We start from the raw sequence: 26,601 nt of genomic DNA on the forward strand, positions 1-26,601 counted from the left end.
CTTTTCCTTTGGAAAGATCTTAAAATTGTCTTAAACAGCTTCCAGTAGTCTTTACAGCTTGAGGCATTATTAGCAAGTAGGTCCAAAGCTTCAAGAGTACCACACATGATGAGATAATGAAATAAAAATAGCCAATCCTTGTATATTGCCCACATAAAATAATTTTGTCATGATCTGCATCCCTGTATCCTAACTCTTATTATGCCACCAAGAGACCTATTCTGATGACTCTGGCTATACATGGATGAAATCCATGTACAGCACAATACTCATATAGCGTATGATTATTATATATTATATATAGTATATGGTGTATTATATACTGTATATGGTATAGTATATGTTGTGTCCAGTGCATCTTCCCACGAGCTTTACTTGGCAAACTCAGTTCATTCTGAGAAGAGTCAGGATTGTTATCATCTGTGACACTCTAAAGAAACGAATGCAGGAACACAGAACGGCAAGGGAATGGCGGCTCTCGTGAAGCCAGTGAAGAGATCTGGACAGAAGTGCCACGACCCAGAGAGTTCTTAGCCTGCCTGTGAGGCCTTCTAACCTCCTGAGTTGAAGTGATGTCATGTCCAGGTGCCCAAGAGAGCGAGCAGAGAAAAGGGGAACTGAGGGGAAGAGAAAGTGCGAGAAAAGGCATGAAAAGTAAATAAAACTTGTCTGGTCTCATATGTTCAGTCATTCTAATTGCATCATCCTAATAACTAGATACATATAGAGAGATACACAAAGGTTTACATGTATGTCAAGTATATAATGGTTCATATATATGTGCAAATTATGTGGTGGTTTATTTATAAATATTTGCAACTTTTAATTTGTTTTACAATTACTTGCATGCACATGCCTGGCAAGTATTTCCCCATGAATTGTTCATAAGCTGACACATATATGTATATAACAAAGCTTCCTATTCAAGACTACAAGTACATCAGAAGGAGAAAATTGTGCCTCCACATTATCATCTCATTCTGCCAGCACTGAAAAAGATCCAGAAATACAAAGAAAGAAGAAATCGCCTCTTCAGATGAGATGCTCTTTGCACTAGGGAGGCCATGAACGTCTAATGTCATCAGAGAAAGGACTGCTCTGTTTATTTCCCATAGTAAGTGGAATGTCAGTTCATGTTTTCAAGAATCACCTACTGTGTGATTCCCACCTATCTCCAATCAAAACCATCTCCAGAAAAACAGACAAAGAGAAATACACATATGTGTATATGCACATGAAAGTGTGCATATGTTTTATGCATGCATGTGCATATATACACTTCATGTTTGAAATGGGAATATAAGCATACTTACCTATCTGAAGTTGAATAAACAGTTTGTATATATTTTCCTGAGATATTTTCCTGATATCCGTCCTTTGGTGATCTACTAAAAATGAACATATAGGGACATGTGAGAATCAATACATTTCCCTAACGTTGCCTCCACATAGGTAAGAAATCATATATCCCTTCACACATTATTATTACTATTATTGTTATATTTGTAATATTGTGAACCATATGATGTCCTCCCAATTTCATTTTTTAATTTGTAGAAGTAATGTTGCAAAAGCCCCAGCAAGTCAACACATCACCAAACGAAGAAACTAACACATGTAACAAAAAAACAAAAACCAGAACAGGCCGAGGCAGTCTAAATCTAAGTATAAGCAATAAAGACATCATTGTTTTTCATAGAACATATACTCGTCTCATTTATTTATTAAAATAAAGCTCCCTAGCCTAGAGGCACAGGCTTGTAACCCTATCTGCTGTGGAAGATGAGGAAGAAAGACCACAAGTTCAAGACCCGCCTAGACTGTGGAGTGTACTCAAGGTCAACCTAGGCAAACTAGCAAGATACTGTCTCAAAACAAATTAAATAGGGGCTGCAGAGACAGTTTAGGGGTTAAAAAAATTGTTATGTGTAAAGCCCTAAATTCAATTCTCAGCACTGTGGAAATTAATCGATTAAGTAATTAATGTAAATAAAATAGTATAATATAAATGAAAATGCCAACACACACACAAACACATCCATGCATGCACACAGCACCTTTGCCAAGGCTATTGGGTTTGTAAATAACAAATAATAACTCAGTCTTGAACCTAACTTTAGAGACATCACGATATACTGTGCCATCCGGCAGAGCAGACTTTAAGAAAGTTGGAGGTATTTGTGGGACATCACGGTCATGTTAGGGTAACAAACAAACAGGAGCAAATCCATCCTTTCAGATTATTCTACCCTATACATTCCTGGTCTGACACGACACAACATTATCTTTTATAGCTAAAGTTCTCAAATCTGCATTTGCGTCAAAAGCATGTTGAATTTGTTAAAACACAGATTACTGTCATGAAGTCAGAATAGAGCAAGATTTGAATTCAGAATTTAATTACTTTGGAAACTGTATGTGTAAGTTACACATGGGTTTGACCCAGAGAGGCACTGTGTTGACCCTGGGAGTTCCCACGCACACGGAGATTCCCCGGAACTGTTGTCTTGGGCTTCTTTGAAGTAAATTTACACATATCACATGTGTCTCCATTTGTGTGCTTTGCCATTATATTACCCTATAATTAGGCTAATTCTCATTTTTTAATACTTCTTGAAAATTAAATGTGTGTGAATCAATGACCCCTGTTGACACCTTTGTCAACATCCATCATTCCAAGCAGACCGTTTTATAGGACATGGATTCCTGCAGTTTTGTCCATGATAAGTTGACCTAAAGACGTATCTTCTTTTCTAGATTAGATTGGGTGCCAATAATAGATAGAGTCTTTGAATTGAGGTGATTCAAATTAAAAGGTTGTTATAACCAAATGGTCATACACATTTATGTAATAACATTTAATTACCAATCCTTTTATTTGATTATTAGTTATTTGTGCTGCAGGATAATACTCTTGTACATGGTAAAGATTTGTCACTCCTACTGGTTTCATAAAACACTGATTGGTCAGTAGCCAGGCAAGAAGTATAGGTGAACAGACTATGAGAATTCTGGGAAGAGGAAAAGCAGAGAGTCAGTCACCAGCCAGACTCAGAGGAAGCAAGATGAGAATGCTGCACTGAGAAGGGGTACCAGGCCACATGGCTAAACATAGACAAGAATTATGGGTTAAATTGTGAGAGGTAGTTAGTAATAAGCCTAAGGTAGTAGGCCAGACAGTTTATAATTAATATAAGCCTCTATGTGTTTCTTTGGGACTCAATGACTGCAGAACTGGGTGGGACAGAAGCTTCCATAAACATATTTGAAATTCTTTTGAGTATATATAATGACTATAAGTTATTTATCAACTGTTTAATATTAGCAACAACATAAATATTGTATGTGTAGAACTTAACAATATTCTTAAACTATCTTCTCTATGAAAACTCACACCCTGAAATGGTAGCACCTCTTACACGGCGTGGATTATTACACAGCTATACAAAGAAGTAAAATATCTGAAGCACTTCCGTTACCTATTCTCCACATATGTCCTTGTGTAGACAACCGTGTCCTTAGGACCAACATTCCTGGTTCCAGCATTGGAGCTACAATAAAACCATTTAGTTTTATGTTAAAATATCACTTGTGAGGAAGATAAAAACAAAACCATTTTCCTATTCAATGCAAAAGGCAATATAAATGCAATATATATATATATATTCCTTCTAAGGTGTGTATGCGCGTGCATATACATATATGTATACACACGCATACACACCTTAGAAGGCATATAAACTAACTGTTCAAATGAAAATGTTGAAGTGTTATTAATCAACTCCTGAAGAATGTTGCCACCTCTCCCATTCTTAACATCCACTGTCTTGTTATACTTTGTTATTAATATTGTGAAAACTAATGATTCAGTAAATTTGTCTTAGAGCATGAAGATCGTTTTATCTGTCTGTGCACTGTACTTTAGTGTCTGTTTCCCTGATGCCCTATTCATTTCTAAGCCATAAATATCTCCCATAAACCTTAAGTTAAAAGTGGACTTTAACTGACTGTCCAAACCTCAGATTTTGTGATATAGTCTGACAGATCTCATTCAAGAACGTGAACACCCATGTTGGAGAGATGGCTCTGTAGACAAGAGCATTTGTTGCAGGGAACTCAGGTTTGGCTCCCAATCACCTGTAATTCCAGTTCCAGGCATCTGATACTTTCTGGACTCTGTGGGGACCAGCACATGTGTGGTGCACATATATAGACTCATGTATGCACATACGCACATAAAATAAAATCAATAAATCTCTAAAAGAATGCCAATACTGATGTTATCATCATATTTTTTCTTTTTTTATTAATTTATTTATTTATTAAAGATTTCTGTCTCTTCCCCGCCACCGCCTCCCATATCCCTCCCCGTCCCCCAATCAACTCCCCCTCTCTCATCAGCCCTAAGAGCAGTCAGGGTTCCCTGCCCTGTGGGGAGTCCAAGGACCTCCCACCTCCTTCCAGGTCTATTAAGGTGAACATCCAAACAGCCTAGGCTCCCACAAAGCCAGTATGTGCAGTAGGATCAAAACCCAGTGCCATTGTTCTTGACTTCTCAGCAGTCCTCATTGTCCACTATGTTCAGTGAGTCCGGTTTTATCCCATGCTTTTTCAGACCCAGTCCAGCTGGCCTTGGTGAGTTCCCGAAAGAACATCCCCATTGTCTCAGTATGTGGGTGCACCCCTCATGGCCCTGAGTTCCTTGCTCGTGCTCTCTCTCCTTCTGCTCCTGGTTTGGACCTTGGGGTTGTAGTCTGGTGCTCCAATGTGGGACTCTGTCTCTGTCTCCTTTCATCGCCTGATGAAGGTTAATATTCAGGAGGATGCCTATGTTTTTCTTTGGGTTCATCTTCCTATTTAGCTTCTCTAGTATCACGAATTATAGGCTCAATGTCCTTTATTTATGGCTAGAAACCAAATATGAGTGAGTACATCCCATGTTCCTCTTTTTGGGTCTGGCTTACCTCACCATCATCATATTTTATATAATTGTAGACTATAAAGAAACCATCACATTTTATATTCCTCTATGAGCATCCCAGCAATGATTGACCTGCTGACTCAACAATTTCATATAAGGGTATATTTGCATATAGAAAGTTCCATGCTTTAAAAATAATGGCTAGCTTGCATGTAAACAATAATCACGAGGATAGTCCTGTCATTGGTTTTGTCATTGGTTTTAGTACCTGAGGCTGTTTCTGGCCTCATAAGAATAGACAGAGGTTCTCGTGGACTCCTTGAGTAGATTTTTGGTGACTTCATTGACTTGGCCATTGAGCCTGCAAGAAGAAACATATGTGTTTGTCATTCAAAATCAAGGTCAAGCATTTTTGTTTTATTAAGATTTCACTAAGTAGTCAGCACTTCTTTACATCCACCCGGTTTCTGCACAGAGCCATATAGTAAAATAACCTGGCTCCACAGAAATCACTGTCTTGCCTTTCATAATAACACACAAAGGCCATGTTATCTAATGCTACAAAGGAATGTATTTTCACCAAGGATAAAATCCACTGAAAATTGATTCCTCGATCATTTTCATAATAGCAGAGCCCTTCAGATAGCTTTTTTTGTATCACATATCCAAGAATTCATCAACTTAAGAACGATCCATGGGTTGCTTTGAGACACGTGAGTTCTCATTTTGTTGTTAATGAAAGGCAATACTTTGAAGACTTCAGAAATCTGACCTAGACTTCTGCTGATCTAAAAATGTCACCATGTTTAACAGATCATAAACGCATTCAGTTTCTCCCATGCAACAGAGGAAATTCCCATAAAAAATAGTAAAAATTGTAGCAATTTTTCTTTTCTGTGTTGGTAAGTTTTGGGAACAAAGACATGAAAACCTACAGAAGAGTTCAGATTTTCATTAAGCTGTACTATCAAACAGACTGTCTGTGGGTGGGTTTGTGAACTTCCTTGGGCCAGAGACAGCAATCCTTCTGGAGCTAAAAATAACAGGCTGTGTGAGCTACCCAACATGCGTGCTGGGATTTGAACTCTGGTCCTCTGCAAGAGCAGTACATGCTACTGACTCTGAGCCTTCTCTCTAACCTTGTTCTATATAACTTTTAAGGAAGAAAATGTGTTACTTGATCATCTCTGACATCCAAAAAATAAAACTAATAAAAGAAATGAAAATACTAGAAGAAGGTACCTGAAACTATCTTAGTTTTTAAACTATAAAAAAAAATTAGTTTTGGCTAAATAGACACTAAAATTTCCAATTATGAAGTTATGGAGTAAAGTTAGGATGTAAGTTTTCTTTCTGTTTTCCTAAAAATAAATTGCAAAGTAGTAAAAATGTGAGATCAATACTGTCATAGGTTTTTTTCTCTTGTAATTATTATGCTACATCATTCCAAGAATAATAAACTTGGTTCTGAATTGTTGAAGAATATTCAAATGTAGTGCTTTCCTAGATTTAATAAGACACTGGTTTCAAACTCCAGTCACACTAAATATATATTAATTATATTTGAATCACATAATACACACTATAAAATTTAAGAAATGTATAGCTTCAAAGAAGAAGGCGATGAGTGACATTGTAATTGCCTTTGATGGTGAAAACTTAAAACATCATCAATTTATAAAATGCAAAACCAAAGTGGGAGCCGGGCGGTGGTGGTGCACGCCTTTAATCCCAGCACTCGGGAGGCAGAGGCGGCAGATCTCTGTGAGTTCAAGACCAGCCTGGTCTACAGAGCTAGTTCCAAGACAGGCTCCAAAGTCACAGAGAAACCCTGTCTCAAAAAACAAAAAAACAAAAAACAAAAAACAAAAAAAACAAAAAAACAAAGTGGGAAATAATCTGTAAATGCTGCTGCTCTCAACTGAATTAAGTTTCCTAAAAATCATACACCAAAGCTCCAATCTTTCAGATACGGTTTTTCCACCAATCCTTCCTATAAAACATTATTTCATGAACAGAAAACGGAGCAGCTTTTAAATCAACTTAAAAGGAAAGTTCCTTAACTGCATTTAACCACTCAGACTGTGTATAGCATTGATAGCTTCCAAACAATGTTTGGATGAGGTTGATTGTCAGTCCTAGTCAGTTCCCCACAGTGGATGTGTTCAGCAGATGTGTTCAGTGGATACGTTCAGTGGATGTGTTTGGTGGATGTGTTGTTCAGTGGATGTGTTGTTCAGTGAATGTGTTCAGTGGATGTGTTGTTCAGGGGATGTGTTGTTCAGTGGATGTGTTCAGGGGATGTGGTGTTCAGGAGATGTGGTGTTCAGGAGATGTGGTGTTCAGTGGATGTGTTCAGCAGATGTGTTTCTATGAGCCGCGGATCCCACTGAACACTTCTCTCTCATTCACTCAGAGACTCTGTTGGGGTCACACAAAAAGGCACAGATGATCTGGAGAACCAGAGCAATATGAGCTCTGTCAGATTCAAGTATGAGGAAAGACAATCAGCTCCTCTTTCCATAGTCATTCCGCTCTTTGTAAAAAAAAATCAACAACATTATTTCTTATGCAATTACAGAAGCTTAGGAAAAATAGAAGCACCTTGGGAAGGTTAAAAAGAAAATGAATATTTTAGAGTCCTTCAAACACAAATAGAAGCACTCTTACACATGAAGAAGTTATCAGTCCCTTTCTAACTTAAGTTGTGTGTAGCAATGAGGTAGAGCGTCTATCCTAATTCACCTCTTATTGACAGACAGGATATTAACAGACACCGATGGTTTGAAAGCCCTCATACTCTGTTGTACAAGGAAATTTCAAAATGAAATTCTTCTTTGTTGCGATGAGAAATTTGTGTGTGCTTTTGAACATGAGATATCCAAAAAGAGAGTCGCAGGGTACTTCCTTCCCTCCTGAAAACCTACCAAGTAACAGTGGGTAAAAATAAATGCTCACAACCCAAATAAAGGGCTTTGAATTTTCATGACACCTTTTATACCAAGTAATAGGATGAAGCAACAGAATTGAGAAATTCTGGCACAATTAGAACGTTGTTAATTTTTCTGTGTTAGAAATTAAGCATATGGTGCCATAACTTTTCTGACTTGGATAGTACTTATATTTAAAGCTATAATGCAATTCAACTCCCCCAGAAAATGTTCTAAACAATCACTAGGGTAAAAAAGGAATTGCTGAGAAATAAAGCCAATTACAATCAATCTTACCTCCCATTCTTATTTTCAGATATATGAGAATCTACTTCAGTTAAGTTTTCTAGGCCCCGGTCTCTAAAAAATATATAAATAAATATAAACAAAAGCGTAGTGTGTGCGCATGATTTAGTTATAACACAATTCTAGGAAATTAAAAAATTTCAATAAAAAATCAGTACATCATCTTAGACATAGTCACTTTTGGTTTATAAGTGTTTAGAAGACTGGAAATTGGATATTGAGCTATTTGATCTATTGACTCGTAGGTAAATATGCAAGTATGGGTGGATTAGCCCTGAAGGGTGGATATCAGGCTTGCCTAGTACACAGAAGGTCCTGGGTTTGATTCTAGCACCATTTAAATGGGTGTGGATTTTATAAGTGAGAGAGAATAAACATTTTTGGAAAACTTGGGAAATCCAATCTGAAAAGTGTCTGCCTCAGACTGAATGAGCACTAGGTTTGGTTTCTGAAGTATCAATCGCATGTTCACATGAAGTATCTCATTCAGATCTCACGAGATCTTGCAGGACTGGCATCTGGAGCTCAGAAAAGCTGAGCAAGTCTCCCACAGCCTGTGAGCCAATTTACGGGAGAACGAAGAACTGAACTCATAGTACCTGCCTACAAAAAGTCCAACGCTTGGATATTTTTAGCTGCAGATTTCATCCATGCAATTGGGTTGCACAAATATAAAACCTCAGACAAACAATTGAATAAAAAGTCACAAGATAGAGGCTGTTCTTAAATCTCCGTCTCAGTGATTTTACATCTTCTATGACGGACAGGGTGCTCTGGCCTGTTAGCACAGATTAGTCATTTGCATATTAACATAATATTGAAAGATCCTGTTTGCTGTTTTCATGAGTTTGGAAAAGCCTTTGTCGTGAAACCTACCGAGGAGAAGAACCACTTCAGAATAACGGTGAGGCCCATTTCCTCCCTTACTTCCCCTACATAATTCCTTAGGCTTCATTTTTTAAAATGAGGCTCCTAATATCCAATACAACATGATTTTGGTGAGAAAAACACAAGTCCTGGCAAAATGATTCAGGTGTGAGTGAACCCAGTAGAGAAGAGCAGTAGCTGATAGGACGGGGATGTAGCACTGGGTTAGTGGTGAGCAGTTGGGGGCAAACAGTGGTGAAGCCAAAGTGAGTTATTGACTCCACAGGCTTGAGGGGCTTCTTCGTTTTCATTTCAGTCCTAAATGTTCGCATCTCTGGAATTCATCCCCGTTCCTAAAATTCTTTCTTCTCATGCTCTAAAATGTTGGATTCAAGTAAGGTTACTGTAGATTCTCACTTACAAAATTAACATTGCTGGGGATGCAATATACAATACAGTATCCTCATGTTTATGTGGAGAGAAAGTTAATAGTATCCAGGTCATTAATAATTAATAAATTATGGAAGTTAGCCAGCATACTTTAGCTTCTTAAACTTCACACTTAAGAAAAAACTGCTTGTGTGCTCTTATAAGTGTAGAGATTACTTTAAATATCTTTAATGTGAGTTTAAGTATTCCGGTGAAACTATGTAAAGGTACAATATTTCAGGAATATTAACTGATGTTGTAATATGAATAATGACATAAAATTCAAAACTGAATTTCTTCACACCATCAGACAAAGTTATATAAGGTCAACCCCCTCAAATTTATAATGCAGATAGAAGGGTTTGAATTTGCCTAAAGGATAGCTTTCACTAAAAATTACAGAAGTCACCATTGTGGTACCAGAGGCTGCTTTATTACCTTAACAGCCTTCACTAAGTAAGTGGTTGAAAGCTTGAGCCATGGACTGTCATAGTATTCATTCAGACTGGAAGAAGTAAATGGTAAAAGATCACGGGGCATGTGAATATTGGGAAATCAGAATTCTGTGCCAGGAAGTTATTCTCTCTCCACCGTGATGACACTGAGGTAACCAGGTGCTGCATTTAAGAAATCCGTGGCTTTTTACAGCTTGGGAGTAAGTTCTAATATAGACTTGAACAAAATAGGTGTTACGTAAATATGTGAAGATACAAGTTAAGGAGAAAAGTCTGGAAGAGATTTCCCCCTCTTAGCCCAAGAGGAAACCAACCCTGCCATGATGACCTGATCTCCGATTTCTCACCTCAAGAACTGTGAGTAAGCATCCTTCGTGTGTTTAGGCAATTTAGTATATGGGTTTTGTTAAGGTATCCCTAGAAAGTCTGTATTGAGTTTCTGAGCCTGACGGTGGACATCTTCGATTAAAAGAACAAGACACTTGCAGGCACTACAGATACTGAATATTTCTCTGCCTACACATTCACACTTGCTCTTTGGGCCACGGCTTTGGAGAGATGGAAAAAGAATGACTCTACCTGAGGAGACAGAAGAAGCCAGATTCTTGCAGATTCAACAGCCACAACAGGTAACTCAAAAGCTGAGCCTATACATGCGTTCAAAGAAGATACTCCCAAAGTAGGGTGAGTCACCAAAGAAACCATATTATTGGAGGTTTCGTAGGATTTTCTTATTTTATTAGATAACAGCACACATCAAGATTGTTTTTGTAAGCTATAAGGCTTTAGTTTGAATAATCTATACCAATATTTAAAGCAAACTAAATGATGAGAATCACACAGTGTGCATTTGCTTGTGGTATGCACACTGATGGGTGGCAAGAGAGAGCTGGGTAGATCCAGTAAGGGAAGTTTAGACTGTCCAAATTAACAGATGCAAAAATAAACACTCTTTAATTAAGATCACATGGATTGAGTGGTGTCTTTCACACTATGGCAAAAGATGAAAAGCTGCGAGTCAAAGTGTGGAAGATAGATGTTTTTTATAGAAGTCCAAGCCAAATGTTGCAAGGTTGAGCAAATACTTGGTTCAAAAGTCTTTGCGTGTCTTTCATTTTTATTTTGGTGGTAGGAATCAAGCCCAGGGTCTTACATGTTCTAGACATGAATTCTGCTAAGATACATCCATAGGTCTAAGAATTATTTTAAAATATAGATTTCAGTACATGTGGGGCAGACTGTGAGTTGTCTAAGGTATGAAGCCACATACATACTTTCCAGTATAAGAATTCTCCATGTTGTAACAATGTAATGCATTCTCCATGTTGTGTGAAGGGGTGTGACACTCCCTTACAGGGCAGATCAAGGGGACACTTTTACTTGTTAGCATTCCTAGGATATATTCCAATGTGAGAAAGTTATTAGCCCAATTCTAACCACTCTTCCTCTCGCATGTGTATGTAGGAGGGGTTAATTAATAGGGTACAATATGCTTCTCTTTACACTGCTAACTTAATCTGCTTCTGTAAAGTGTTCAACACATTTACAAAATTAAGAAGTTTTCACACAAAATTTAACTATTTTTTATGTCAGGATTTGATATTAGGCATTAGACTTTTAGCTCAAAATGAGTCTCCTTGAGAAGAATATTGCATTTAGTGAAATAACTCACACAATTGCTTAACTCACTGACACAGCAAAATGGGATGACATTTGCATATTTTTATAAATCTCATCAGTGAGTATTTTATATTCCTAAGGATTTTTATATTCAAGAAATTAATATATCTGCATATTATTTAAATATTTTAAAGATAACATATAACTAGTAATTTTAGTTTTCTTGAGTCATTGCAATTTCTTGAGATTGTCATAAGCAGGAAGCAGTTATTGGCTCAAGTAAAGAAATCAGTCATAAAAAAATAGATTTCTTTTATTTAGTTTCAGTGATGGGGACTTAAAATGTTGGACACTGAATACAATAGATTTTACCTATGTAGACTATCATAAAACATTGATTATTCTGATACTTAGTCTTTAATTCACATTATATTTGTTAAACATCTAATATGTATCAGCATAGTGTCATTATGTTACTGCAATACATAAGGAAAGAAAGAAACAAGGTAATTCCATCCATATATCTTTAAAGACCCTATATATGGAAAGAGTATTAAATAATAATTCACTCAAAAATGCATATATAAAATGTTGTACAAATAGAGGTTGAAAGGGGCTTCCCTGAGTCTGAGTGAGAAACACCGGGACTGGTACCCAAACGATATACAGAAGCTTCTCTGATACAGCAGTGAGAAAAGAACAAAGAGCACAAGTCAGAGAGGATGGGGATGGGAAAGGATGGGGATGAGAGAACTGGGGGGAGGGGACCACACAAAACACAGACCATGGTGGTCTTTGGAGACAAGGTGAAGGAGCATGGCTGTGACTCTACCGTAACGGGAAGCCACTGGAGGATTATACTCGAAAGAATGACCTAATCAGATTCCTGTTTTAGGAAGATCACTGTTCATCCCTGTGGACAGACTGAAAGTTGAAAGTCATGACTAGCAGTAGAAGTGGTCAGAAGGCTGGAAGGTAACCATGGCTGCAGCAGTACTGTGGAAGATGCAGAATCACTTCTGGAGATTGTTGGGAGAAGCATCTGACAGTGATGACTGGTAGAAAGATGGCTTGGCTACAGGAAGTGAAGCAAGAGTCACTTACCCCATGTTTATGTCTTTAGCAGAACTATGAGAGATAGGCAGCAGGGAGACAGAAACTGAAATCTCAGAATATATATGTTAGCAAACAGAAAAAATATTGACAAGTGGAACTATAACCATAAATAGAAATTATTTTTGCTTTATGTGAACAATGTCCATTTTACTAGAAAAAATCTTTAATATCACTAGCAATTTGAAGTGTTTTTCAGTACCTATTTGAAAGCAGAAGTTTAGAATATTAATAATTAATCTAACATCTGCTTATTGGCGACAGATAATGGGATCGCTCTTTGGAGCTGGTTCATATCGCTACTAAAAGCTATGCTATTTCTCCTGGAATAAATGGACATTCTGGGCACATCTGCATTTGCTCTGGTAGCTGTGTTCCTGGGATTTCAAGGATGCTTGTATATATTTCTGATGGATGAGTGAAGTTTATTCAGTCTCTAACTGTGAATTAAATATGCAGCTGCGGGAAATGTCAGCAAAGTCACACAAAAGACCGGATTCACTGCTGCTTTGCTACAAACTAATTGGTGCCTGTGTCGCGTTGCGCTGATGTAAAAGGGCTTTGTGAGCTTTAAAATCCCTTTTTCTTTACCTATGCTGAAATCAAGAGGGCAGCATGGTTACACGGTAGATACAGGTGGCTGAATCTATCCGTAAATACAGTCTTCTCAAACAGCTCAGCCTTTTCTATTTGTCTTCTGTGTGATAATCCTTGGCCGCTCAACATCCAGTCTAGTACACTACTAAAGAATAGTCAGACAGCTTAGCTTAGCTGACCAAGCTGCCATCATAGAATTCTATGATGGCTAGACTATTTTTAAATACTTTGAATGGTAATATATTTGCTTAAGAAAAAAATGTCCTCTTTCTATGGATTTCTAGAAAAGAAGTTGCTGGAATACAAACTACCTTTTATGAAGTTTACCTCCTCTTGTAAAACCAGAGGCAAGACTCTTGTAAGAACTGCCATTGCCAATGGTGATAGGCAAGAGGCAGGAGTTAGAGGCATGTTCCCCTACTGGTTATTGCACATAATGGCTATTAGACCTGTTACCAACACAACTGGTAATCTCCCAAAACTCTACAGATGACGAAAAAGTCCATCTCAATAATTACCACCGTGAAGAAATTATCTTATTTAATTCTAATTCTCCGAAGTAAATAGGTCTTATTAGAGAGCCTAGGATCACTTAACCACATATATTTGTTGGTTCTCCTCAAGGTCATAATGTCAAATCTGGGTTCATATCTACTGTATTTTTTCATTTGGAGGGCAATTTATTATCTTTGAGTTATACTTTCCTCTACAAAATAAAGCATAGGAATATATCTAGATAGATAGCATGGGGTATAGTGGTGATAAATCATATGCAGTTTTTAATCTGACTGCCCAGGTGCTCAGTAAGTATCCTCTGAGTAGCTGTTGCTCTTTAATTATTTTCAGGATGCCATAATTTCAAGACCCCAGTACCCCAATGATAAAAAGGAACAAGAGGAAATTAAGTTATTGATGTAGGAAACAAGGTAATACTACATTGCCCTTTCTCTCATCATGGGTTCATAGTACTTTTTATAAAGAATTTGTTGCCTTCATCTCAAAATATTCGACCATGAGTACAAATTATATAATTATTATGATGAAATTTCAAGTAAGATAATGTAAACTTTAACTCACTGATATAAATGTGCATTACTACCAAGTTCATCTAATAGTTATTGCATAACTTGGCTATTAGACCTTTTACCAACATGGCTGGCAATCTCCCAAAACTGCTACCCATAACAACAACAAAAAAAAAAAATCCACCCAAATAATTGGACTTAGGGCCCACTCAACACGAGGTACTAGAAACCTAGATATCTTCCTAGGGCTAGTGTGATTGTGGACTTTAGAAAATAATCCACTACCATCACTTTGCTAGACCTGCATAATTTCTTACTACATTCTAAATCATATCCTTATACTCATAGATAAAATGGAGCAACCTCCCCCTCGTCAAAGAAGCCTCTCTTTATAGCAAATGGAGATCATCACATAAAATCACAATTAGACACAATGCAGAGATCAACAGGCAGTGGGGAGCCCTGTCCCAAAGGATACATCTATATCACAGTTCCTGTATCGATAGCTTATGGAGCAGCATGAAAGATGCCATAGAAAGACTGAGAGCCAGAATGTCAGGAAGTCTGCTATGACACGGTCTCTCCTAGAAATGGCTGCATAAACAAGACTAGCACACTGACAATATTAACAGATACGCCAATGTGAGAAGGAGAAATATCACAGGATCCCACCCCTAGACCAAAAGGATAGAAAACCAGTGACTGAGGATACAGGGAGAATTAGCCTTTCCAAGGAATAAGCTACCTTACTGTTTAACCAAAGAAGTTGTCCCTGAAACTATCTACAAACAAACAACAAAAGTAGACTCTTGTAGGTTGTATTTATATGTGTGGATGGATATACAGAGACTATTAATTTGACAGTTGGGGGTATAAGAGAGGTGCAGTAAGGGTATCTTAGAGGGATATATGAGGAAAGAGAAGGGGGAAAGGATTTAATTCTACTTTAATTTAAAAATAGCAAATTGGAGAATAGTTTCAAACTCAAGGTGGAAGCCCAAGATTAAAGTGTGCTGGAATACTTTGTGAGCCCAGGCAAGCTGAGGTTTGGGATTTTGATGAACTTAAATAAACTTCCAAGTTGGTTTAGCTTCCTCAAAATATTTTTCTTCTCATTTAGATTTATTCATTTTTCATTTAAAAATTCCTTTATCTTTAGGAAACAAACATTGGGGTGTCTTAGTACAAATAAGAAGCTCAGAGCTCACTCCAAAACCAAGCAATTTATTTAAGAAGTGTTCAATATGTCTTCATGTTGACAAGATACACACAGCTTATAAATGAGTTCTTTGAAAACTACAGAAAACTAGAAACCTTCTTAAACACACACACACACACACACACACACACACACACAAAGAAAATTCCTACCCCAGGACCGTGGTAGTACTGCAAAATCAGTCAAGTAAGGGCACCTACCGATTTGTGTTTCTGAGGGCAGGAGACTTCACTTTAATAAGGTTGTCCAAATCTTGGCTGTTTAAAATAGTGAAAGGGGTTGGATAAGTAATGGTAATTTGGTTATGCTAGATCAATACGGCAATAGTAGAAAACCCATTTCATACAAGAAAAGCAGGTGAAACCATGAGTTAGCTGCTTTAGTCATATCACCTTAGTCTTGTCACTGTAGGGTTCCCTCTGATGATGCCATCCAGGTCATGGTTTCTTTCAACAGAATAACAGGAAAAAATGGGTTAATAATAAAGTTATTTTAGTAAGGATAATGCTTTAACTCTACCTGGAATAACAAAACAGAATATTCTTCCTGGCCCAAACTCATTAAAAATCACTTTTATTACCTTTGATTGTTTTCAAGAACATCAGGATTCACTTCTATGAACTTATCAAGATCTTGGTGTCTTTAAGGAGAAAAAGACAAAAGTATTAAGGTTAGAGACGATAGGGTTCAGCTGTATCATAAAACCTCTATGGGAGGGAAGGATTTTGTTATGTGATCCGTTGTGGGGGTGAACTGCAATGGAATCTTTTCCCACCCAACACAGGACACAAGACTCATGCTCAGGAGAACTTGCTGATCCCACACTGTATTTCCAGAGTCATCTACCAGGGCATGCCTCTTCTGCATTCCATAAGGCATATCTAAGGAGTAACGCTCTTCAGTCTTTTATCATTATGAAGGCAAACTTATTCTCAAGCCTTTGCCATTTTAAAGATCTTATTAATAAAGAAAATAGGAGCTCAAAAGCTGAGATGCCCTACACAGAAACCTAGCAAACAGATTTCCAGCAAGCCATCAAAATCATGACTTAATAATGACTGAAGAACTGAACTGAACCTGGTTGTTCACTGGTAAATTAGGTGAATGGTCTATAAACTGCCCACTCTCCTCTCGGCGATCCGCAACTACAAAATAGCATTTACTTATTTATTTATTTTTGTGCTCAGGTATTACTTAGTATTGTCATGTGGAAATGAGGAGCTGGGACCCCAGACATTGCCTACTGCTCTGTCTTCCCTAACATCAGCCACAGGAATACAAATGTTGCTGCATGTAATGTTTATTACAACAGCCTTTCATTTCATTTTTCTTTTCAAATGCAACTCACTGACAATACATTCTATATTCATCCAGCAGTACACGGGGCTCCTAAATGCAATATATTAAACTGACAACCTATTATTGTCTTAGCATAACATCTCTCTGCCCTGGTACATAATTAGCTTTAATCTATGCTAATTGCCTGCTGTTAATAAGATTGAGTATGACGACCGAATTCTCTTTTTGGTGTCCAGGCCTGTAATTATCCCTAACATGCAAGCAAATGACACCTAGTGATGGCTGTGAACCCTGGAGGTGTTTAGTGACTAGTTACTGCCTCAGCAACAGCAGAACTACTATCAGTCTTTCCTTAACTTTCTCTGGGACCCGGGACAAATCGCTTAACCTTCCTGGGTCCTTATTCCCTCTTTTCAAAATGGATTCAGCTGGAACGGTGGTATTCAAAACGTTCCCATCAACTGGGATAATATTTTCCACATTTCCCCCTTCCCATCAGTAAGGCTTTATGAATTTTATAAGAGTCAACAGACTTAAAAATGGAAAATATGAAAACATTCCTAAGACTCTCTACAAAAAGTACATATATAGATAATTTGAACTGTTTATAATCAGAGACAAAAAGTGAATTTAATTGTCTTAGGGAGAGACAAAAAATGGACTTAATTGTCTTAGGGAAACTACTTAAAGACTTATTAAATTTAAGTTCATATCTGTTTTGTAATAACAATAAACAAAAAGCCACTGTCCCCCCGAAAATGCTCCTCTACAAAGAGGTAGATGCACTACTCATGGTTCAGCAAATGAGGAGGCATCTTGGTTTATTCTGTAGCTATTGCTAATACTGTGTAACTTCAGAAACAAAAGCCTAACATTAATGCTTTACAAAGCAAACAGAATGTGCCATCTCCTGTGCCAGCTATGTCCCTACCTCCCCTTCTTGGATGGCCCCATCTTCATTTTGCTTAAGACTAGGAGAAGGCCCCACTATGTACAGTGCTCCGCTGTCTGTGTTTTGATATGTCTAAGTACTGAAATTAACATGGAAGTTTCCAGGTACATATGAAAATAGTGATATTTTAGGAATTTCATTCCATTTTTCCATAAAATGAACATGGTATTTATATTCATATTGTGTTAAGAAGAAAGGGAAACAAATGATAATATTTTCTCTTACCCAGCAGTAGTTTTGGTAGCTTTGGAGCGCGTAGTAATACGTTCATCAAGATCGTGTTGATAGCTAAGACAAAGTAAAAGGAAGAGTCAAAGTCAATAAGAAATTTGTGTGTGCACACGCATACACATGCAATGGGAATATAGAATAAACAAAACATGTTACAAAGTGTCTATATCAGATCACTAATTACTTTTGTATTTTGTTTTGTTTTCAGACAGGGTCTCCCTACACCCTTTGTAGAGCAGCAGGCTGGTCCTGAACTCTAACTTCTCCCACCTTTCCCTTGAGCTCTGAGAGTACATGGGGTGGCTATTACCAATGATTAGAAAAAGTTTCACAAGGATTAAGACACTTCCTAGGGCCAAATACCCAAGAAATGCTGAAGGCAAACCAAATTTGAACCCTGAACATGTATCACGCATGCTCCCTCCTTCCCCTGGCCATCCTTCAGATGGAACTCAGGACAGCTGCAGTAAACTCTTGGCTTTTTTTCTGAGCATCCTTCCTCCCCACTGTGTTTGCAGTAGCTCCTCCCATCTGCATGGTCCATACCAACATTACCCTCACAGTCGCTTTATGAGTGATAGCCATGTTTTTGTTAACTATTGCTCCAATATATAAATGGTCTTCATTTCTCAAGAACAGAAGTAAGTTCAATGTTGTGCAAAAATATTCTAATTAACTATAAACCTGTTACAGTGCCAGTTTTCTCACAAGTCATTTAAATATTAATCCTTGTGATTATGAGAGCCGCAAACTGATATTCTTCAGTTTATTCATTTTATACAAATAACTTATTAACTAATAATTTGCAGTATGAGCCTACTTATGTGATTACTGTGTCACAAGGAATTTCTCAAGTAGTAATTACACAGAATTAGCATCATTATTATCATCTTAAACAAAAGTATAGTGACATAAATGGAAGCAATAGTAAAAGAAAACCCTGTCTAGTATTTTACAGATCCGCAAATCAGGTTCTCATTTTTTATTCCCGCCTTTTAAATATCTTTAACCAAATAAGCTTACTCCTTCTACATAAATTGGAGGAAATTTTTGTTTGTTGGTTTGTTTGGTTAGGGGGGTCACCTTGGTCAGAATGTACAAGTCTAGGCTCCTGAAGTAATATCTGACAAGGTCAACTAAGAATAATCACTTTATACTTCTCAACCTCAATATCAAATCAAATTCATATTTAGTATTTGAAGCTCCATCAGGACCTGAATCCTCTTCTTAAATAAACCTTATTATATACAATTTACAAATTAAAAAATCACACACTGAAACGAACCAGACACAAAGTCTGTGCATCTCCATGGATCCTCTGCAGTTAGGATGGCCTCTCGGAACTCAAGCCCAGGCGCTCTGCTCTTAACTTTACACTTTGACTGTAAAGTGTTTATTTGGCCTCTAAATTCAGGGCCTGACAAGAGGTTTTATTCTTATTTGGGTTATGAAAATGTCAGGACAACTTAGCACTAAAGATTCAGACACAGGATGACATCATCTTCAGCTTAGCCTTACTGTGATGAAAGCACTTATGCAAGGCAGGGCAGCCGGCTGTGTTTAAGACGTCGCTTCAACTACACTATGAATTGAACCACCTCTCCCTTCCAAATACAAACTATCTAGGCCAAGGGTCATCTGACTAAGGCCACCCAGGATACATTCCTCCTGCTCACTGGTTTTATAATAAAGACTTACTAGAACACAATGGGTAACACTTGGTACACAAGCATAAAGACTGTAATTTGAACTCCTAAGACCCGTGTGAGATGCTAGGCAGGTAAGACGGATGGCGAGAGGACTGATGGATTCGCCAGAGCACCCTGGCTACCTAGAGAAGCTAAATTCTAGCTGGACCAGTCTAACCTGTGAGCTGTGGTTTCAAGTGAGATATGGAACAGAAGGTGAGAGCAGCTGGGGAGGACACACTATGTCAGTCTTTGACCTCGACATACACACAGTACATGAATCAGACCCACACATAGATCCACAAACATGAGAGGACAAATGCGCACACATGCACGCATGTGCACACACACACACACCATACACATACACACGCTGACTCCCTAGCTTTAGAGGTGGTTGGGTTTTACACGAAAAGAAAAGGGGAATAAATGGAAAAGAGGAAGAAGATGGGAGAACCTTTTCCACATTCAGACCTTTATTTCAGCTGCTTTGTGTTAAGAAATCCTTTTAGGATGCTGCCTTATCCCACGGGAATTCCGATTCACTTTAAGCACCAAGCATGGAATACAAACCGGAATGAATTCACCTCTGTATTTCAAGAAATTCCTGATTCCCTACCACAGTCCATAGCCAGGGAAACCTGTGTAGTTCCAAGCTCAGGACCAGCCTGCGGGTTGGTGACATATCTGTTTCTGTTTTTGCATCCCCTCTGAGGGGTGTCTCTAGGACAGTATGAAGTGTTTCTTTTGAGAGTGAAATGCAGCAAAGGATAGAGAAAAGTTTCTTACCCTTGGTCCGCTCTGTTGGTTGTGGGCGCAGCTTTGATGAAACTGTCAAGATTTTGACTCCTTAAAAATAAAGAAGAAAGAACCTTATTAATTAAGTTACATAAAATGGTGGGAATTATTTGTTAAAACTGATATTTTATTATAAAAGATTTACTAAAACCTTGACACCAGCCAATTTGTTGAAATTTAGTAATGGAATTTGTTCTGGAAGTATCCAGTGAACAGACAGCTCTGGTTCCTTATTTAATGACAAAGCCAAAGTCCAAACAAACTGACCAGTCCTGACTAGTCCAAAGTGACACCTAGCCTCACGTCTGTGAGTTCTAGCCTACCAGGCTCTTCCCTCTTCTACACTGTCCTTCTGCAAAAAGGAGCGAACCAATAACAATGTCTTCTGTAATTATCGAAAATCAACTTGAACCTAAATAATCACAGGTACCTTCCATATACTGGAAATCACCTGGGCAAAACCTCTACTGTCTCAGACATGAGGGGTCAGGGTTGTCACTTCAGTCGGGATCAGCCAGCTTAACTGATGACTTCATTACCCTTATAATCACTGATGGGCACGAACCCAGAAGGGAGAGCATATTAAATCTTGCCCTTGAAAACTGATTAACATCTTTGGAACTTTAAACAGTCAAAAAAAAATCCACTCAATAAAAATGGAATTAAATCAACCGGTCATTTCACCTTGAATCCTATGAACCTATATGTCCTCAAAATAAATTTTACTACTAAGTTTTGATAGAAATCAATACTGGTCTAAAACTTCAGCTTACAGGAGTTTCAGCCTTCAAACAAATCAGTGATATGCTGGCTTCATTTCCCACTTATTCTCAAAACAAACCCTAACATTAGGACTTGAAGGAGATTGCTTTTCATTAGCTCATTTTGGAACAAAGCAATGGTTTACCCAAAAAGTTATCCTGCCTCGAGAAGCAGCCATGCTAAGCCTGTAGCCGCAACTAAATGGTGTTTTGATAATAATCTCCGTCTGCAGCACTTCTGTTTTAAAGGGATCTTATAACCATTATTCTGCTTGATCCTTCTTGCTCCCTGCTGCCAATGATAGAATAAGCCCGTGACCCTCATGCTGTGACTAGCCAGCTGCTGCTCAGTGTCTGTGGGACTTGCTCAGAACCCCATCTACTAAGCAATGAGATTTTGACTTTCTGGGTCCACGTACCCCAGCTTTTCTATTCATAAGTGTTACTAACTACTGATACAGGAAAGAAGAGAGTTAAGACATAATTCTCTTACCCATGGTTGCTCTTGTTTACTTCTAGGGTGACTTTGATCAGATTGTCAAGGCTCTGGCCCCTTTAAAACATTGAAGAAATGGAGAGATTAATAACTAGTAGAACGAAACTATTAATTAAGTCTCCGAAACAGTATAAACACTCATTGAGACCATGCCAAAGAGTGAGACAATATTTTAATCTTGCAGATATTTGTCAACCACTTCCAAGTATATAAAACATTTTTTAATTAGACCATACACTTGCCCCATAGAACATTCCAGAAATCATTCTCTCTTGGTAGCAACCTCCAACATGTGTAAAAGAAACTTTTAAAATCTACATTTTGTTGATATTTTAGCAAGTTTTCTATTACAAAACTGCATTAAGATAAATATACTAATTTTTTTAAAATGCACCATATTCAACCTGCTATCTATTTCTGGTAATGACACATTGCAGCCGATTGTTTTAGAAACAAATGGTAAAAAAAAAAGAAAAAAAAAAAATTACTAAAGTCTATTGACTTCTCAAATGGACCAAGATGCAAGCCATATTGGCTGAACTATGAACTCCACAGTTGCTGGAGACACTTGAGTGCTTGACTGTTGGCCTTAACTACATGCCTGCTTCTGTTCTTCCTGTAACAAGGCCTCTCCTATTGCATATGCATGTGCTTTAACATACATCTCGCCAGCGAACATGCCTCTGATCTACAGAGGGAGCCGCCTGGGGAGAAGCGCCTCCTCAGAAGCAAACCTCACCACTCTCCCCGCACTTGATGACCTCACAAAGATGTCTCTGAGGTTTCATTTACACAACTTCAAAGATACAGTATTTAGAAGCAACCAGATGTGGACCCAAGTTTTGATCCAGCTGCCTCAAGATGTGATATTCAGACTAAAGACAACAGAGAAAATATGTGGACTCTCGTTATGACAATAATGAAACCATTAACCCCACAGAAACAATTGCTGTGTTCTACATTCGCCTTTGATGTTTTTCACCTAAATCAAGCCTATGGGATTTGAATCACATGGTCCTAGGGAAAAAATTCCAGGTTACAAGTGGAAGATTTTAGTGTTCAAATAAATAATAGATCAGCAAGTGCCACAAACCCTTCCTTAGAGAGTGTCAGTTGAGGAATCTGTTTTCATTATATTGTGTAGACTTCAGTCTCTTTAGACATTAAATGAGCCCTAAAAACTGTATAGGGCTATTTAAAATCTTATGGCATAAGTCAATCAGAAAAAACCAATTAATGTGGTAATCTAATTATTATAATGATATACTATTTGAAGTTTAACTGGGCGAATCATTGCCTCATAGTGTATGTATCATCGGTATTTATATGTTCTTGCAGTCCACAAATAGCAAAGACCAATGATCTGGACTCTGCCAAGTGGTGGGATAGATGTGATCCAAACAGACTGCCGGGCTGGGGAAAAGCAGAACACAGACAAACACCTAAGTGGATGGCACAACTTTCAGCTAACTGTATATGCTGTACTTTAAAAGAATATTTGGTGTTTGCAATGCTGAGGACAAGTGAGGGTATGATTTAATCACATTCAGTCACCAAAAGTGACTCATTTAAAAGGAAGGCCATATGGTGGCAGCACTCCAGAAAATGGGCACAACATGTATAAATGCCTTAAAACAAGAATGAACTTGAAATACAAAAGGTTGATTTGATAGGGTTTTATTGAAAAACTAAAAGGCTATCTCTAAGCGTTAGAATTTTATTTCACCAGAGATGGAAAAACAGTGAAAGTTTTCGAATAAAGAAGGAAGCATGCTCTCTCTCTCTCTCTCTCTCTCTCTCTTTGCGTGTGTGTGTGTGTGTGTGTGTGTGTGTGTGCATGTGCACGCATGCACACATGCCTGCCAGAGGTTGATGTCTTGTATTTTCCTGTATCACTCTTCATTTTTTTAAGAAAAGAGCTTGTTACTTAATAAAGAGCTCACTAATTTGGTAAGACTAGCCAGACTATGCCCAGGGATCCTCCTATCTCTACCTTCCTAGGGCTGAAATTGCAGGACCATGCTGCTATGTCTGACTTTTTCAAGGATGCTGAGAATTGAATTTAGGTTCTCAATCTTTGTCATTGACAGAGTCTCTAACTATATATTTAAAATATCTAGAGTCTCAGGATGTAAAAAGTCAACTAAAAGTACTATCTTTAAAAGTCCATAGAAAGCACACACATACAAATACAGACACACATTTCACATGGGCTCTCACACATGCACATAGATATATACATGTACTCACATATACATACACAAAAGAACACTCAATCACTATTTTTATATATACAATAATTCACTTGTACAAAAAACATACATGCACACATTCATGTACATGTCCACATGCACACATACACAGGCACAGATCTCCACTTGTAAGCATACACATGAGCTTATATGGGAATACACACATGCAAGCAAGCATTTGAAAGATATGCACATTAGCACATACCCATTTTAATATAAAGAATGATAGGCCACAGTTTAAAGTTTTTAAATAAATATTAAGTAGGAAAATAATTTTAGATGTCAAGATGAGCTAAATGTATGTAGACTGTCTAGAGCATTATAAAAATATAATTAATCTGAATGTTTTTCTATCACTAACTTCCGATTCATTTTTTATATCTAGCATGTGTTGGACATGAGAGCAGTATAATTCCTCTTCAGTAGGTGAGTATGACGGCTAGTTTTATGTCAACTTGTCGCATGCTAGAGTCATTTTGGAAGAGGGAACCTCAACTGAGAAAACTCCCCTACCAGATTTGACTTTGATCAAAACTTTAGTGCATTTTCTTGATTGCTATTTGATGTGGGTGCCCCTACCACATTGGCAAGCGATGCCACCCCTGGATAGGGTTGTCCAGGATGGTAAAAATAACCATACTGAGCAAGCCGTGAAGAGCAAGCCAGTAAACATCACTTCCTTATGGCTTCTGCCCCAGTGTCTGCCTCAGGGTTCCTGCCCTGTTTGCTCCTGCCCTGACTTCCCCTAGAGATTGGCTCTGATATAAACTGAGAGGTAAAATAAACCACTTCCTCCCCAAGTTGCTTTTGACCATGGTCTTTATCACAGCAGTGTAAAAGTAACTTAAGGCATTGAGTAAACAGGGCCAGTGACAGTCAGAAGCTGACCTTAAACCAGGGCTTTCGGATTCCCTGTTTGCATCAACACCTCAGTTATCTTCCTGAATCACATAAGGAGTCAAAGACACCAATGTTTTGTTTTGTTTTGTTTCTCAGTGAGGATGTAAGACTTAGTTGTTTTGCCAAATTCACTGGGTGGTTGTGCCTCTGATTGTACCACACAGGCAAAAGCTGGGCAGCTTGGCACACTGTGCAAAAGCTTTTAGCTAGATGAGCCTTTGCCTCTGGGGCGCTGGTGACACATTTCAGAATGAACAAATAATATCATATACTGAGTTAACTAAGTGGAAAAGAGTTCATGAAATTATTTGATATACCACATCAGCTACACAGCAACAAGTTTAGTTTCACATGTACATACACACATGCACACCGTCCTGTATACACACATATACATATACATACATGTATATATACTCTACTCTTACATACACACATGATCTTATGTATACCTCTACTCATAGACTCACTTCCACACTTTTATAGATATAAATCTCACACATACACTTCACACACTATATACACATACACACGAATGCAAAGTGGGATGTCATAGCTGAGAAGCTTATTCAAAACTGTCTTGTAATTTCTCAAAACCACCAGGTAACAAATGCCACCAAAGCACAAGCGACCAAAGTAATGCAAACGAGCCTGTGCATTACTCCTTTCAAGCTGCCATGTTGGAGGAAATAAAAAAGGTGTTTGGGCCTGAAGTTCAATTCACTGTCCCAATCGTGAACACTGGCGTTCCAATGCATATGATGTCTGGCCGAGGGACGCTCTAGATACATTACCTCTTCACGTTTGTGTGTGTCTCAGGATTCACTTTAATCAGTCCATCAAGGTCTTGTTTCCTTTGGAAAAGGAAATGAGTTCCAATGAATGTCATTAAAATAAAACAGTAATCAAATGAATAATAGCTTGGATATGAAGAAGCGATGAATATAAAGTTCTCTGCACCAGTGTGGACATTTAAAGTTCTAAATGAAAATGGCAGTTATCTCAGACCTCACGGTGAAGGCAGGGTGTGCATTTGCTAACAACGTGCATACACAGGTGCTGTCTGTTCTGTTCTGTTCTCAGAACACAGGGACACACGCCACTTCAGCCTGAACAAAGTCAGCCTTGTCTGAAGATCCGTCTAGTTAGATCATGTCTAACAGGCCACGGTGAAGTAAAGTAAGTTAGATGAAGTTAGTCACCGGAACCAGACTGAAGACAAATGACTAACTGATACAATCTTTTTTTGTTTGTTTCTTTAATAATAATAAAATAATGATAGCAACATAATAATTTAACAAAATTGAAAATATTAAGAAAGCATGCTCTCATATAAACCCATATAGTTCCCATGTTGAAACCTTTTAAATATTTTTTGTCTCAAAGTAAGTCATTTTAAGAAACAGAGAGTAAGATTTAGAAAGATATAATGTCATTACATAGCAGCAAACATAATGACCCACTTCTTACTGGATCTACATGCTGACCCATCAAAAATCAAGAGGAGCATAAACTATGCTCCAAGTGGACAGTGGGGGATGGTAGAAATGGGGAGTGAGCACCAAAGGCATCAATAGCTCTGGGCAGGTGATGCAGCAGTGAGTCCTTCCTCCCATTTAGGTACCGACCCAGCCTCACCCTGGGCTGCAGCTGAAACCACCAGAAGTGGTGACTGTAGGTGTCTTAGTCAAGCTGGCTTGTGGTGTGGGGGGGTCCTTCTGTGTATGTGTTGCTTTTATTAG

The 26,601-nt window shown here is 38.0% G+C and overlaps 1 protein-coding gene across 5 annotated transcripts in view; it reads right to left on the bottom strand.

Moving 5' to 3' along the window:
• LOC130884656 (SLAIN motif-containing protein 1) overlaps positions 1–26,601 on the bottom strand; it is a 192,383-nt gene that overhangs the window by 70,084 nt on the left and 95,698 nt on the right. For all 5 annotated transcript variants that reach the window (XR_009058103.1, XR_009058104.1, XR_009058105.1 and 2 more), the window contains 11 exons: positions 25,654–25,713; positions 21,705–21,764; positions 20,442–20,501; positions 17,959–18,021; positions 16,063–16,122; positions 15,875–15,928; positions 15,683–15,739; positions 8,149–8,211; positions 5,190–5,282; positions 3,480–3,551; positions 1,314–1,388 (listed from right to left, as the gene is read on the bottom strand). Coding sequence is in view for 1 of the 5 variants with exons in the window: in XM_057785819.1 (XP_057641802.1) it covers positions 1,314–1,388; positions 3,480–3,551; positions 5,190–5,282; positions 8,149–8,211; positions 15,683–15,739; positions 15,875–15,928; positions 16,063–16,122; positions 17,959–18,021; positions 20,442–20,501; positions 21,705–21,764; positions 25,654–25,713 (717 nt within the window). In the remaining 4 variants the exon portion in view is untranslated. The remainder of the gene's footprint in view (positions 1–1,313; positions 1,389–3,479; positions 3,552–5,189; positions 5,283–8,148; positions 8,212–15,682; positions 15,740–15,874; positions 15,929–16,062; positions 16,123–17,958; positions 18,022–20,441; positions 20,502–21,704; positions 21,765–25,653; positions 25,714–26,601) is intronic.

This window comes from Chionomys nivalis, chromosome 12 (assembly GCF_950005125.1).
Source record: "Chionomys nivalis chromosome 12, mChiNiv1.1, whole genome shotgun sequence".
In the NCBI taxonomy this organism is placed as follows: Eukaryota; Metazoa; Chordata; class Mammalia; order Rodentia; family Cricetidae; genus Chionomys; species Chionomys nivalis.